Source organism: Corvus brachyrhynchos, unplaced genomic scaffold, assembly GCF_000691975.1.
Source record: "Corvus brachyrhynchos isolate BGI_N302 unplaced genomic scaffold, ASM69197v1 scaffold10, whole genome shotgun sequence".
NCBI classification, from domain to species: Eukaryota; Metazoa; Chordata; class Aves; order Passeriformes; family Corvidae; genus Corvus; species Corvus brachyrhynchos.
Window position 1 is genome coordinate 4,523,096 of NW_008236180.1, and position 15,206 is coordinate 4,538,301.

Genomic DNA, 15,206 nt, shown 5'->3' on the forward strand with positions numbered 1-15,206 from the left:
GCGGCAAACCGGGATGCAGGGGGGGTGTCCTGCCCCAGGGGCTGCGGGGGATCAGTGCCCTCCCCACCCCGTGCGTGGGTGCTGTCAGCCCCTGGGGTGGGGGGTACCCCGAGAAGGGAAAGGATGGGGCTGGACCATTCCTTCATCCCGCAGGTGCGTCTTCTCGCAGGTGGGAAATAACACGCAAGCCGTGGTGCTTCAGAACATGAAAATCCTTCTAAAGGTTGTGCATGAGGAGGAAAACCTGATAATCCCCCCGAGCTCCCCCCTTGTTCCCCCCACCCTGCCTTTAGAATCATAGAATCCTCGAATGGTTTGGGTTGGAAGGACCTTAAAGATCAGCTCGTTCCAACCCCCCTGCCATGGGCAGGGATGCCTTTAGCTCCCTAGGGAAGGAATAAAAAAAAAAAATCCCCAATTCCCAAAGAGGTCCTGCATCTCCCCCCGTGTGCCAGGGGTCTGCAGGGGGGAGAGGGACCCGCACCCAGGACTGGGAGCTCCGGGACCGGGCATCACAGTGGAGCCGCAAAACGGCCAGATCCGGGCTGGCTGGGTTCAAGGGCAGGAGGGACGGGACAGCCGCGGCTCCTGCTGCCCAGGGAAGCTTCTCGCTGGGAATGTTATCACCCGCATGACTGAATCGCTATTAGAGCAGCAAACTCCTCCTGACCTCCTTTACTTCTATGGGCAGATTCGTGAAATTGGATTTTATTAGACGTCAGATTAAAGCTCCTAATTGTGCCCGGTTTGTGTGCAGCTGCAGAGTCATGGCAACGCCGGGAGATGCCAGGACAGCTCCCCGGATACATCCGTTTGCGTTTTTAGCCTCCTCCCTCTGTTCCATCCAGTTTCATGGCAGCAAAATATAATAAACCCCCCCAGTGCAGGCTCAGAGGAGCCCTCGGCAGCCCCACTGTTGGCAGCCCTGCTTGGGGGAGCAGGCGAGGGCTATTTTTGTCCACCCCATTTTGCAGACGCCCAGTTGTCACCTGAACTGTGCCCAGCTGGGGAGTGGTGAGGGCAGCCCGGGAGGACGGGCACCCTCGGCTCCTCCCAGGGCACCCACGACATGGAGGAGATGCCCTCGGGTTTGGAAAGAGCGAGAAGGCAGCGGAAGCAGCGCTGAGTCGCAGGGAGGTTTTCCAGGGAGGAAGGGCACCTTCGAAGTATCGATGACGTAGCCCTGGGAACTGGGGGTCTCCGCGAGGGCGGTGGAGGGCAAGATGCCGAAAAACACGGCATCTTGCTGAGACTTGGAGGCTGGACGTGGCAGCCCGAAATAGCCCGGCTGGCCTCCTCCGGGGGCAGGCTGGCTCTGACCCAGCACGGGCAGAGCTGCCAGACGAGGCCGGGCACCCCCGGGCGCGTTGGTCCAGCGGGAAGGTGGGGCGAGGGGAGGACAGCCTTTCCCCGCAGCCTCCCCCAAAAGGCAGCTGCGTTCCCACCGCCCTCCCCAGCGCCGCCCGCCCCGGCCAGCCCCGCGTAGCCCAGCAGCATGGGGAAGGAGAAGACACACATCAACATCGTCGTCATCGGGCATGTGGACTCTGGGAAATCCACCACCACCGGGCACCTCATCTACAAATGCGGGGGCATCGACAAACGGACCATTGAGAAATTTGAGAAGGAGGCTGCCGAGGTGAGGAGTCCGCCCCTCAGCCTGCCCCCAGCCCGCATTCCCTCCCGCGGGGATGCTCCACGCTGATCCCCACGAGTATCCCGCAGGCAGTATTCCCCTTTTGCTGGTGCTGCCCTTCTCTTACCTTCTATTTCTCCCTTTGTTCCCATCTATTTTTCTCCCTTTGCACCCCTGGGTCTTCCCGACTTCTCTGGCCTTGGGAAAATAGGCCATTTGGGCGCTCGCCACCCTCTTTTCCGGAGCTGGGGGACTCCCAGCTGCCGGCTGTTAATGAGGGCAGGGGCACGGCGAGGTCTGCAAGATGGGTTAGGGAACCAGCAGTAATCACCAGGATTCTGGAAAAGCCACAAATCATGGTGCTTCAAGGCATGAAATTCCTTTTAAATACGGTGCACGGGGGGGAAAACCTGATAATCCCTCACTGCCGAGGTCAGGGCTGCCTGAATTTCACTCCCAAGCATCAGCTTCCAGCGCCTGCTGGGGACAAGGTGCAGCATCAGCTGAACCACTCATTTGATCCGGTTGAAAAACCCCATTCCCATTTTCCTCAGGCAGGTGGTCTGGTGTGTAGTTTGATTGGTAGCCTATGCTACAGAAAAGCTGGCTAGAAATCTGAGCATTTAAGTTAAATTCTTTTGTTTGACCCTTATAATGGGGGCATTTGTAACAATTTTATCGTGCGTGCATTTAGAAGCTGTCACACAGCAGAGCACCACCCGATACCTGCAATGTGGCAAAGCCCGAGGTTAAAGAGGAAGAAACAGTCTTGGGAAGAAAAATGTGAATTGGGAGTACTGAGAAATTAATGATGGTAAATTCTAGAGAGGTGGGTGAGCCGGGAACAGCCTGGCTGTGTTATCCATAGGGCAGCTCCTGTCACTCAGAAGATGGCTTGTCGTCATCGCTCTGGGAATCTTTAATGCAGATACCCCTCCTTTCTCCTTTCTCTTTTTTTTTTTTTTTTTTTTTTTTTCTGGTCAAGATCCCACATTTCAGTCACCAAAAAAAATTTACAGAGCTGCCACTCTTGATTTCACATTTTGCTGTCTGTCTTAACCTTTTTAATTTGCTGATAGCATCTGAGCTAAATCCCTTATTTTCCTGCCTTACTTTCAGCCTTTTTTCCCCATCCTTGAGCAAAGAGCCTATTCCTTCATACAAAATGATCCCTTTCCCTTGATTTAAAATGATTGCTGATATCCTTCCATAAATTCCCCCCTTTACCTATAAGGTCAGATAAGGCATGATAAGGTTATCGTCGATGTGATTGCAGTGGTTTTAATTGAACAGACACTTTCACTGACTTGCCAGGATCCGCGGGCACCGGAGGCTGCTATTAATAGCCTATTGACTGAGCTTACAGACTCCATTTTCTGATGCAGGGCTGGGGAAGGGTTTGCTTCCATTAGGTGGCATTCACAGGAAATGGAGGCCTGCGTGCACCCAAAAAGCCAACAAAAAACCCAGGGTCTGTTATTTTATTTAAGAGAAAAGAGTGAGGATTTCTCCCTTTTTTTTCTTCTGATTCAAGGGCAGAAGTAACAGTATCTCTGAAAGAGGAGTTGTTCTGTTTTTAAAAAAAATAAATAATCAGTATTTGTGGCCTCCAAATAGAAAGCTGTCCCTCCGCTGGGGTTTGATCAGGGAAAATCAGGCTATTTCTGGCACTGAACAGGGAAGGTATTGTGCAGAGCTAGATAATACCCTGGGTTTTTCAACACCAGCTCTGGGTAACTGAATACACCCCGTGAAAGGAGGGAAACTGCTTGCTAAATAAAGGATCTCATTTGTCTTCACGTTACGTGTGATGCCGAGCTCTGGGGGGGGTCTCACACGTGATGAGCAGCTGGTTGTGTGTGTGGACATGGCTGATGGCAAGAAGGTGCTGATTCCCACTCATCTGCCATGGGAGAGCCAGGGGTCTACTCTGTGCCTCAGTTTCCCCTTCCGGAAGGGAGGGAATAGGCTGCTGATGGGGGAGAGGCTGCGGGATGTGCTGATTGACCTCCTGCCCGAGAAGAGCCCATTGTTAATGCAATGCACAAATGCACCATTCCCTGCTGTATCTCCATCCCCAGCAGTAAATGAGCACACTCTGATGACTCCACCCTGTTCCCTGGGAAGGGGGAGTTTGATGTGCATGCTGGAAAGGGTTAACTAGGCCCCATCCCTGGAAGTGTTCAAGGCCAAGTTGGATGAGATTTGGAGCAACCTGGTCTAGTGGAAGGTGCCCCTGTCCATGGCAGGGGGGTTGGAATGAGATGACCTGTGAGGTCTTTTCCAACCCAAACCATTATTTGATTCTAAAAACCTCCAAGCTCCTGCTCTACCCCCTCCCTAAATCCAGTGTCAGGAGGATGCTCAGGAGCAGAGACTTGATTCTGGATTTTTCCATCCCAGTGAGAGCTCACAGCTTCCCAGTGGAGATGGGGCATCACCTCCTCGACCTGGCATCCCCTCTGAGGAGGGGAAGTCTTGCCCCTGGCTTTAGGATTTTGCCTGTAATCCTCCAGAGCAAGCTGCAAAGTCATTGCAGCACTCAGCTGTTATGAAACAGGCTGTCACCATTAATTCCTTGTGCTGGCTGGAAACAGGGCTGGAGTGTGGGAGATGGAGCAGACCAGCCCCCAGGCATGGTGTGGGCAGGTTTAGACGTGATGCTGCCTTCTCTTTCTTGGGGAGTCTCATCACTGGAGCCTTTGGTACCTGCCACTGGGAAGTGCTTCCCTCTGACCGGTGATTGGTAATGGGCCAGAAGAAACTGTGGTTGCAGAGAACAGAGGGATGGATGGATGGGAGCAGGGTATCACAGCTCTGACCTTGCATAGCAGTAGACCATTAAATCATCTGCAAATGACCTAAATTCCTTTCTCTGCCTTAAAACTCCCTTGTATCTGAGGCCAAGAGCTGAAGGCCGCGGCCCATTTTAACCCCTCGCTTTGGCCAGGCTCCTCTGACTGCCCCAGCACACAGAGGGGTCAGCAAGGGTGGGCTTGTTGTGCCCCATCTCCACCTCGGCAGGATCCCAGCTCAGACTGGGAGCATGACCTCCATGCTGGAGGGAAATCCAGCTCTCCCTGGTGCCATGACGTCAAAGGGCTCCAACCCAAAGGAGAAGGCACTTCAGAAGTGCCACTGTGGTTTTACCAGGGAATGTGCTTTATCACTGGCAGAAAGATTTACTGGAGCTAATCTCCCCCAGCATGATTTCCTGCATTACAATGTTGGCTGAGATTTTGGCCATTTGGCAACGACAGTTGGTCTGGCTGCAGCTCACAGTAGCTTTTCCTGTGAATTTGCACACTCTGTGGCAAAAATCAATCACATTTCTATTCTGCTCGTAGCAACCATCCCTCATTTCATTTTCTTTTAACCCATTCCACTCCTACACCCCTGCCAGTTTTGGGCTCGCTCATGCAGCAATGCCCTTTCCCCCTAACCAGCTGCCTCACAGGTCTGAGTCATGGATTAAAATCACAGAATCAGAGAATCATTTAGGTTGGAAAAGCCCTCTAAGATCGAGTCCAACCATTAACCTAGCACTGCCAAGCCCACCACTAGACCATGTCCCTTCATATGCATCTCTGTGAAACCATGGGAAATAAAACAAAATAAATCCCATAAACAGACCTTTTTCAATAACTCCATTAAGGTGAGGAGATGGGATAAGTATATAAATATCCTCTCAGAGACATCTAGTGTGACAAGAAGCAGCTTTCCATGTCTCTGTACAGGATTTCCCAGCAGCAGTGCAGTATCCTGGTGTTTCATGGAGGAGTCCTCATGGGTTGCTGCCTTCAGGTCCTGCCCATCCAGCCCTACTCACAAATTCACTTCATTCCAACCTCTCCTGCATCCTGTTGAGGAACATGTTGAGAGCAACATCTCCTTTCCCCTGTATTTATTAGTAAATAGATCACAGCTCTCACTGAATTTAGGGAATTTTGCCTTTAATGTTTGCAGTGTGACCCTGTGTGAGCTTGGGAAGTGCCCTGATGGGTGGGAGGCCATCAGCAGTGCTGTGGGCTTGGGTTTCTCACTGGTTCTTGCCTCTGTGTTGGCTAGATGGGGAAGGGGTCCTTCAAATACGCCTGGGTGCTGGACAAGCTGAAGGCCGAGCGTGAGCGTGGCATCACCATTGACATCTCGCTGTGGAAGTTTGAGACCACCAAGTACTACATCACCATCATTGATGCCCCTGGCCACAGGGACTTCATCAAGAACATGATCACTGGAACCTCCCAGGTGAGAAATGGGGCCCAGGGGGCGGGGGCTGCTGGAGGGGGGAGGCTGAGCCTTGTTCACAAGCCCAAGGTCACATAGGTGCAGTGGGAGTCCTTTTGGAGGTGGGGAGTTGAGAGAGAAAACATTGAGGAGTGTCCAGCAGGGTCCACCCAAGAGACTGATGGCACCAGAGACCCAGCATGCCAGGGTCCTGCACCTCCCTGGGTGTCTGGGACAAAGGGTGTCTTTGGGCACAAAGAGGGGGTTTCTCCACCCCATTTCCACCCACGTGAGAAGGTGGGATGAATGTGGCCTGCCTGGGATCTGGGATACTGTGAGCTACAGGCCTTTGTGTGAGGGTATCTCCACATTATTTTAGCCTCAGCCAAATGAGATATACAGGAAACTTCCAACAGTCCACTAGGTTTTATTGGATAAAGGAGGCTCCACAGATCTTTTCTCCTTCCTTTTCCTCAAAACAGCTGTCTTTGTCGCACATCATATTGCCAGACCCAATGGTCTACCCTTCCTGAGTAGGGTGGTTTCCTTTCATTGCACTGTGGGACATTCCTGCATCTCCCTGTGACTGGTGGTTGCTGGGTGAACCCCAGCACATGCCCAGTGAGATTTCCATTGAGGTGCCAGCTGGGCTGGGCCTGGCTTTTTGCCAAACCCAGGCAGCTTCTGCTGTGTATTCTGGGTACAAAAGTAATCTGGGGAACAGTTTCCATGGCTGGAGTCACACCCATCACCCAGAGAGGTTTTTTGTAAGACTTCAGGGGGGTTTTAAATAAAACCTTGTCTGTAGATGATCAAGATGAGGTCCTGGTCAGAGTCTTGCATCCAAGAGGGATCCACCCCGGTTTCCCACTCGCAATGCACAATGTGGGTCTGGCAAGTCTGAAATAGCACAGCTGGGTCAGTTTTGAGGTGGATCATCAGGATTATGGGTAGCAGCTGGCAGGGAGTCATCTGGAACTCCCTCAAAGCCCTCAGGAGTGTCACCAGGGCCATGCTCTCTGGGGACAGCAGCAGCTCATTTGCTCTCTCCCCCTAGGCTGACTGCGCTGTCCTGATTGTCGCTGCCGGCGTGGGTGAGTTTGAAGCCGGCATCTCCAAGAACGGGCAGACCCGCGAGCACGCCCTGCTGGCTTACACCCTGGGGGTGAAGCAGCTCATCGTGGGCATCAACAAGATGGATTCCACAGAGCCCCCTTACAGCGAGAAACGCTACGATGAAATCGTAAAGGAGGTCAGCGCCTACATCAAGAAGATCGGCTACAACCCGGCCACAGTTCCCTTCGTGCCCATCTCGGGCTGGCATGGAGACAACATGCTGGAGCCCTCTCCCAATGTAAGTGTGCCTTGTGTTAGACTTCTCCCCCCACCCCGGGGATCCTGACCCGGGCTGAAGATGAACTCTGTGCTCTGCAAACGTTTCATGTGCCCGTTGTGCACAAAGGCCCATGCTGGCAGCACAGATGATGTGCTATGGAGCTCTGCTTGGCCCTGGGCAGGATGAATGGGCTCACTGTTCATGGGTGCTGTGCCCTGGCCAGGCACCCCAGCAGCTAAACATGAGCATCTTCAGGAGATGATCTTGCTGGCTTTGCTTCTGGGCCGGGACTTGAAGTTTTTGCCTTGTCAGAACTCACAGTGACGTTAGAGCAGCAATTGTCACTCTCAGCAGGAGCAGCAGATGTGTTTTTAGGGCATTGTTTTCTGAGGGGAATAACACAGTCTGGTGTCAGGCTTGGAGCAGTTCCCCCCTGCAGCCAGGCTCCCTCATGCTGGGTCTCAGTCCCCTTTCCCACTGATGCTCTGTGTCACTGTGATGGCCAAACCTCCAGTTCCAGTGCTGGGATCTCACTCCCACAGGTGATGTTTTCTTGAGGAAGTACCAGGTTTTCCATGCCAAACCCAAAGTTCTGTAGAGCATCCATTTGGGGCTGCTCCTTTTCCAGTTGGTTTTTACTCCCTCTGTGATGAGGATGGTGGGGAGACAAAGGCAGGGTGCTCTGGGGGGGGCCTGTGCCATCAGTTCACACAACAGAAGGAAGAGCTTAGGAAGGATGGAGGTTTTGGCAGACAGGCTGCCCATAACACTTGTTATTCTGACACTGGTTTTGTTGAAGGAAAAGCTACCCCAGGGTTAGTCTTCTAAAGAAGTGATGGGCTGGAAAGTCCTGGCCAGAGGAAGGTCCCTGCTCTTCTGATGACTTCTGTGTGACCTTGAGCAAGTTGCTCAGACCCCAGGAATCTCTTGTGAAACCAATGGGAAATTTGATCCTTAGGGGGACTTCAGGACATCACCTGTGGATTACAGGGCAGGGCTTTGTGACAAGGGAGGCAATCCATGAGTCCAGCAGCAACTGAGGGAGGTCAGGGATCACAAGCCTGGGTGAGGGGAATTCTGCAATGCGAGCTCACACAGTCACAAAACACAGCTCCTGCCCTGCACAGGAAGGGCAGCTCACTTGGGATGGTTTGGAAGGAAGGAATTATCGGGGTGCTTGGGAGATTCCTGTTCCCTGAGGAGCAGAGCTGGGATAAAGGTCAGCCACGGCCATGCCAAACCCAGCCCCGTGGTTCCTGGGTGCCTCAATCAGGCAGGCTCCAAATGTCAGCAGCTGCTGGGCTGGGAAGATGATCCTGAACAATTCTCCTATTAATAGGCTGCAGAGGGGAGGCACAGAGCAGGAGCTCAGTGGGCCCCTTCCTCCAGAGGGGTCTCAGGGCAGGTTCCCAGTGTAATGTGCTGCCTGACAGAAGGCAGGGGGTGAAATAACTCTCTCCTTTGTCCTAAGGAGGCAGCTGGCTTCTGGGTGCTGCCTGAGCTGGGGAATTGGGAAGAAAACCTGGCCTGGTCTGGAACAGCATGAGCTCTGCTGGAGAGGGTGCAGGGACAGACTCCTCCTCCCCATATTGCACCATCTCTAGGAAAGCTTAAGCAGGAACCTGGTGTAGATGTCTCTTCTCTCCTTCCTCGCCTGAAAAAGCTCTGATTATTTTCACTTGTAATTTCTGGACAGGTTTCACTGAAGCACAAGGCAGTCAAGTGACTTGTCTGTCTGTCAGGGGACTTATCAGAAAGTGGGGATTAGAGCCATGATGTCCCTGCAGCTCCTGTTGCCTCTGAGCAAGGGGGGTATGGTGGTATGTCAGGCTGGAACCAGCTCTGTGTGGGAGACTCCAGCCCACATCCCTGTTGCACAGAATCCCAAGGCCAGCTGCAAAAAAATGACAGCTGGGCCGTGCTTCCATCAAAGTTTTGCACTTGAGAGCTTTTTGGGAAATGGGGTGTTCTGTGAAGCAGCTTTGTAATGCTGCAGCTGGCAGAATGGGGCCGTTCCATGTGGTTTGGGAGACTTTCACCCCGTGGGATGCTGCAACCCAAACACGCCCAGTCTCTGGTGCTAGGGAGTGTGGTGGCCTGGGGCTGCAGCTTCAACACTGGGGTGCGTGGGTGGGGGTGTTGAGGTGCTCATGGGCTGGGGAAAGTCAGGGAAAGGCAACTGCTCTGTACAATAGACTTTGAGTGTAGAAGAACTGGAGCTCAGCTGTTATTTTGGGGGGCCGGAGCCTGTCTACCTGCAGGGTTTGGTCAGATCCTGCTTTTGCCATAGGAGTGGTAGAGTAGGAATTGCTCCTTGGGAAGCAGATTTGGGAAATACATGACAGTGGTTTTATTTGGGTGGCCATAGGAGGCAGCACAAACCAGGTTTTACAGACGCTTTTCACCCTGAGGCCATGCTGAGGTTTCGAAGAGATTTGTTCCCGGAAGGTGTCTAAGTCTTTATCTGATTCTTGGCTTGTCAGAAGTTCCCTGGAGAGAGGGATGGCTCTGACAGCCAGGTGTCATGGGCAGAGGTGGTCATTTCCCCATGTGCCAGAGCTGTGTGGGACAGAGGGATGGGAGCTGTGGGCACTTGGTGGCTGTCATCCTCGAGAGCAGAGCCCGTGGGCAGGTGGCCACGGGGCAGCTGCTGGCACAGGTCCCTGCCTGGCGTTTGGGCCCTGCCACAGCAGAATGGGGGAAGGTCTGAGTCATCCTGCACATGACACGAGGCTCCCTCGATGCCTGGATGGAGTTTTCATTTAGCCAAGCTGTTGCCTGGTGCTGGATCTGGCTGCAAGGCAAGAGCTGCAGTGCCCTGGGAAGAACCTGCTGCAAAAGTGTCCCCAGGCTCCTCCTGCCACTGCCACCAAGAAAGACAAGTGGTGTCAGACATGACCCTCTGAAGGGGGCTAACCTGAATGCTTTGGATGCAGGCTGAATTCCCTGGCTGTGTCCAGTCTTTCCCTCTCTCCTTCCCAAAGCTGGTGCAGATTGCAGGACAGGAAACCACCCTTGGCATAGCCACATCCTCCAGGGATGGCTGTGAAGCTGGGGGCACTTTGGGGGTCTTGCTTCACCCCAGCTCCCCATGCCCACTGCACTGTGCCACTGGTGTTGGTAAGGGAAAAAAGCCACATCCACAAAGTGTGTGATGGATTTGGGACACACGGGAAGCATTTGACTCTGGAATGGGAAAATACTGTCTAACCCTCTCTGTGCAGAGGCAGGGGCATGGCCTTGCAGACTCTGATCTCTGCTTGTTATATTAGGGTTGTCTCAGACCCAGGACTAAATTTTTCTTGCTAGCAAGCTCCAGGTGCTGCTACACCATCCAGATGTGCAGCATCATCCCAATAAAGCACTGCAGTTCCCTGCATTAAACCATGGCTGCTGCCGAGCACATTTCCATTCCTCTCCACCTCTTTCTGGCCAATTTTTAGTTTCAAAGGTCCAGTTTAGGTCAGGAGAAGGGAACATCTATGAAGAACAATCCTGCCTCTCAGCAGCTGGGTTTCCAGCATCCTCCCAAGCCAGGGGTTTAGAATCCAGACCTTGTGGGGGGGGGGTGATAGCAAGACTGAGTGGGGAGAAGCGTTGGGTTTAGAATCCAGACCTTCGGGGGTGATAGCAAGACTGAGTGGGGAGAAGCGTTTGTCTGGGGCTCGCCTTGAAGGAACTTGGTTCCCAGGACTGAAGGTTGAGCACTTTGTAGCTGGGACTTGGCTGCAGACCCTGTGTTCCCTGTGCTGGAGGCAGCATTCCTGGAGGCTGGGATCCAGGCAGCTGGTGCAGTGCCCATGGATTGTGTTGGAAGTGGGGCTGTGAGTTTGCTGGCTTTAACCACTTCCATCCTTTTTCTCCTATTAATGGATGTCTTGCTCATTTCTAGAAGACAGAGGGAGATTGAGCAAAGGGGGGCAAATAAGCCTGCAGGGATGGTGGAGTGGAAGGAGCTCCCCAGCCCCCTGGTAAAGCCAGGACATGGCAGGACTGACTGTATGGAGGTTGTCCTGGTGGGACATCTCTCTGGGTTCACCTCTGGGTGCTGAGGACAGACACACTCAGTGAATGTTGTAAGTGTTCAAGGCCAAGCTGGATGGGCCTTGGAGCAACCTGGTCTCATGGAAGATGTCCCTGCCCATGCCAGAGGGGTGGAAAAAGATGGTCTTTAAGGTCTCATCCAACCTTGTGATTCCATGGTTCTCTGTTGCTGCTCTCTTCTCAGATGCCTTGGTTCAAAGGCTGGAAGGTGGAGCGCAAAGAAGGCAACGCCAGTGGCGTGTCCCTGTTGGAGGCCCTGGACACCATCCTGCCCCCGACCCGCCCCACAGACAAACCCCTGCGCCTGCCCCTCCAGGATGTCTACAAGATTGGAGGTGAGCCCTGCCACTCCTCTGCCTTAACTGGAGTCTTCATTCCATGGGAATTTGGGAATGACATTTCCAGGTGTTGGGAAACTGGAGGGATTTGATTCTTCAAACCAGAGATAATGTTGGAGAAAAGGGTGGTAGCTGCAGGGCAAAGGCCCCATTTGAGCCTGGGCTGTCTGGGGTGGAGGGGACATGCCCAAAGGTGCCCAGGGACCAGAAAGGACCAGCAGGTTTGTGAGCTGTCCCCAGGGAACACATGATGCCAAAATGGCTGCAAATTTGTGTGTCCCAGAGATCATGGCTGGCCAGGCAAGTTGGAGGCAGCAAAAAGCATTCTGTGACCCAGATGAGGGACAAGACCAGCAGGGAGGGCCGCTGAAGCTGGTGGAGCTTGGCTGTGACCTGCCGAAGCTTCCCAAATGCTGGTGTCCATCATCGGCACATCCTCCTGGAGAGCTGTGCCAGCCATGTAGGGAGCGCCGTGGCTGACGCGTGTCCCCTTCCCTCTGGAGAGGTGATGGGGACACTTTGCTCAGCTATAAATACCCTGTGAGCTCTCTGACCTGCTGGCATAAGTGGACAGCACTGCTGACTCCCTGGGGCTGGATTAGGCAGGCACAGCCTTCTCCAGCCCATTCCCACACTTTTCCAAGGATACATGCACTGCAAGGGTTGAACATGGGATTTAGCAGGGTTTTTTATGCAGGCTGCTCTTGTTTGCAGTGGAGATGAAAAGTGGTTAGAGGTCTGTGTCCTCCCCTAGCTCAGCTGGGGCAAAGAGATCTGGTTTTACTGGAAGGCAGGTCCTTGGGGAGCTGAGACACCGTGGGAAGAGGGAAGGTGGAGGCAGCAGGGTGGATGTGGAGGAGCAGATGGGTCCAGCCAACCTTCTCAATCTCTTCAATGTTGTTTCTCTCCATCATTCTTCACCTGCCTCCAAAGGCGAATTTTCCCAAAGTCTCCTGGTGACACAGGCTGTAAAAGATCCCAATCATTTTCTGACCCTCATTTTCTGTCACAGCTGGTGGTGTGGCCGTCAGGGATGCGTACAGTGTTGTTGCACGCATGCTATGATGTCCTAGTCCTCCATGCAGGAGGTGCCACAGCTGCTCCAGGAGAAGAACTTTTGGGGCATGTGGATTGAGCAGGACTTTCTGACTGTGGGTTACTTCTTTTTTACAAAACTTTGAGTAGGAAGGATGGACTCATAACAATTTTCAATACCCCAGTGTTGATCTGCTGAAAACTTGGGGGTTTTGGGCAAGGAGCAAACATGTTCTTTGGTGAAAACCACCGAAGATGTCTTGCTTTTGCTGAATCCAGGCTCTGGCCCAGCTCTGACCAAGCAGATTGAACTTTGCTGCACTCTGTCCTTGTCTCTGCAGGGATTGGCACAGTCCCCGTGGGCCGAGTGGAGACCGGAATCCTGCGGCCTGGCATGGTGGTCACCTTTGCCCCTGTGAACATCACCACTGAGGTGAAATCCGTGGAGATGCACCATGAGGCCCTGAGCGAGGCTCTGCCTGGGGACAATGTTGGCTTCAATGTGAAGAACGTCTCGGTGAAGGACATCCGCCGTGGGAACGTCTGCGGGGACAGCAAGTCGGACCCGCCGCAGGAGGCAGCGCAGTTCACGTCTCAGGTGAGCAGGGCTGGTGATGCCACCATGCCTCATTTGCCACCATGCCCAAGCTCCCAGCCTTGCCATGACACTGCTCTGTCCCTCAGGTGATCATCCTGAACCACCCTGGCCAGATCAGTGCTGGCTACTCGCCCGTCATTGACTGCCACACTGCACACATCGCCTGCAAGTTTGCCGAGCTGAAGGAGAAGATCGACCGGCGCTCCGGCAAGAAGCTGGAGGACAACCCCAAGTCCCTGAAGTCGGGTGATGCAGCCATCGTGGAGATGATCCCTGGCAAGCCCATGTGTGTGGAGAGCTTCTCCCAGTACCCACCCCTTGGTAAGGGAACGGCTCTTTGGAGGTCTCCTGTGGAGAAGCATGAGGGCTCTGTGGGTGCAGAGCTCACATCAGACATGCTGAGCTTCTCCCAGCGGGATGGCGAGGGAGCTGAGGATGTTTTGTTGCTGCCCTATGTGCTGGTAGGCTGGGGTGGGGCAGGCTCTCTGCCGAGCTGAGTTTCCAAAGGCTGGGTTTTCCCTCTGGGAGCAACGAGGTTTCCTTCACAGTTACTAAACCCTGATAGTTTCTGAACACAGAAGCATTTTTCCAGTTTCCTCCTCTCTGCCCTAAAACAACTAGTCAGGAGAAGAAAGAGGGAAGTTTGCTCAGTGGAGGCCACCTTTTAAAGTAGGGAAGTGCCATGCTTGAGTTCTAGGATGGTTTGGATTGGAAGGGACATAAAAAAGCCATCTTGTTCCACCCCCTGCCATGGTCAGGGACACTTTCCACTAGATCAGGTTGATATTGCACATCTGGAAGCTTCAGCAATGCTGGGAGCTTGCAGAGAAGAGATGGGGTTTAAGTTTAAAAAATATTAATTTAAATAGAGGGGAGCCTCAGTACTCGTGGTCAGAGAAAGGATTCATAGCTCAGGAACCTGCTCCAAGGGCAGGGGTAACACATGGCACCATGAGTGGAGGTGTAGATCCCACTACCACTCTCCCAGAAGAGCTCAGCCTCAGAGTCTCACTTGCATTCCCCCTCTCTCCGTCCCTCAGGCCGCTTCGCTGTCCGTGACATGCGGCAGACCGTGGCCGTGGGCGTCATCAAGAACGTGGAGAAGAAGAGTGGTGGAGCCGGGAAAGTCACCAAGTCTGCCCAGAAGGCCCAGAAGGCTGGCAAATGAATCGTGGGCTCCCAGTGCATCGCGCAGAAACCATCCCTGACACCAGGACGCTGCCACCGTCTCCCCCGGGCGCACGTGTGCACATCAGCTTGTAAGAGTTTATATGTCAACGACTGGATGCTCACCATTAAGGTCCAGTGGAAATTCTTTAAAAGGAAAAGCATGTTCCAGCGTTTGTGAGGCTTCATGTTAATTTTACCAATAAAACTGGTGCAACATCCACAGTGGAAAAAAAACCAACCCAACAAAACCAGACAAACCCCCCCCTCCCAAAAAAAACCAAAACAAACCAACCAACCCAAAAGGTGTGGAGCTGTGTGTGTGTGCATCTGTCATTGAGAGGGGCTGGGTTGGGTGGGGATTGTGTAGTCCCACCTAGAGTAGATGGTGGGGTCGGCACAGGAGGGCCTGGGATGGAAGTAAGGAGGAAGGAGGGCAGTTGTGAGCCCATATTCAGGGCGTTAGCCAGCACCCAGCCCTTCCCCAGCTTGCACCCCTTGACCTGGGTGATTCCCCCAGCCTGAAGCAGCGACAGCTCTCACAGCAGTTGTGATACTCTCCTTAACCAGCTCAAGATTCTAAAATCATTTTCCAGGACCTTTATTATATTTTTTTCCATGCAAAATAGGCTTAAATTGACCTCCTAGTTATGCCACTGAAAGGAAGGAAAATAGAGCACCCCATGTCTCCTGGAAGGGCGAGCAGCATCACTTTCGGTCTCTGTCATACCCCATCATCTTGGGAGCAGTGACTGAGACTGCCTTCTCTCCCCACCTGCTGCTCTGTCCCCAGGATCCCCCAGCCTTTTCCAAACAACTCAACAG

The 15,206-nt window shown here is 53.3% G+C and overlaps 1 protein-coding gene across 1 annotated transcript; it reads left to right on the forward strand.

Moving 5' to 3' along the window:
• Window positions 1–1,394: 1,394 nt before the first annotated feature.
• On the forward strand, window positions 1,395–14,604 carry EEF1A2 (eukaryotic translation elongation factor 1 alpha 2). The gene is made up of 7 exons (XM_008634587.2): window positions 1,395–1,639; window positions 5,705–5,884; window positions 6,921–7,217; window positions 11,428–11,578; window positions 12,958–13,214; window positions 13,301–13,535; window positions 14,255–14,604. Exons 1-7 carry the CDS (start codon window positions 1,496–1,498, stop codon window positions 14,380–14,382), a joined length of 1,392 nt encoding a protein of 463 aa, XP_008632809.1. The 5' UTR covers window positions 1,395–1,495; the 3' UTR covers window positions 14,383–14,604.
• Window positions 14,605–15,206: the final 602 nt, after the last annotated feature.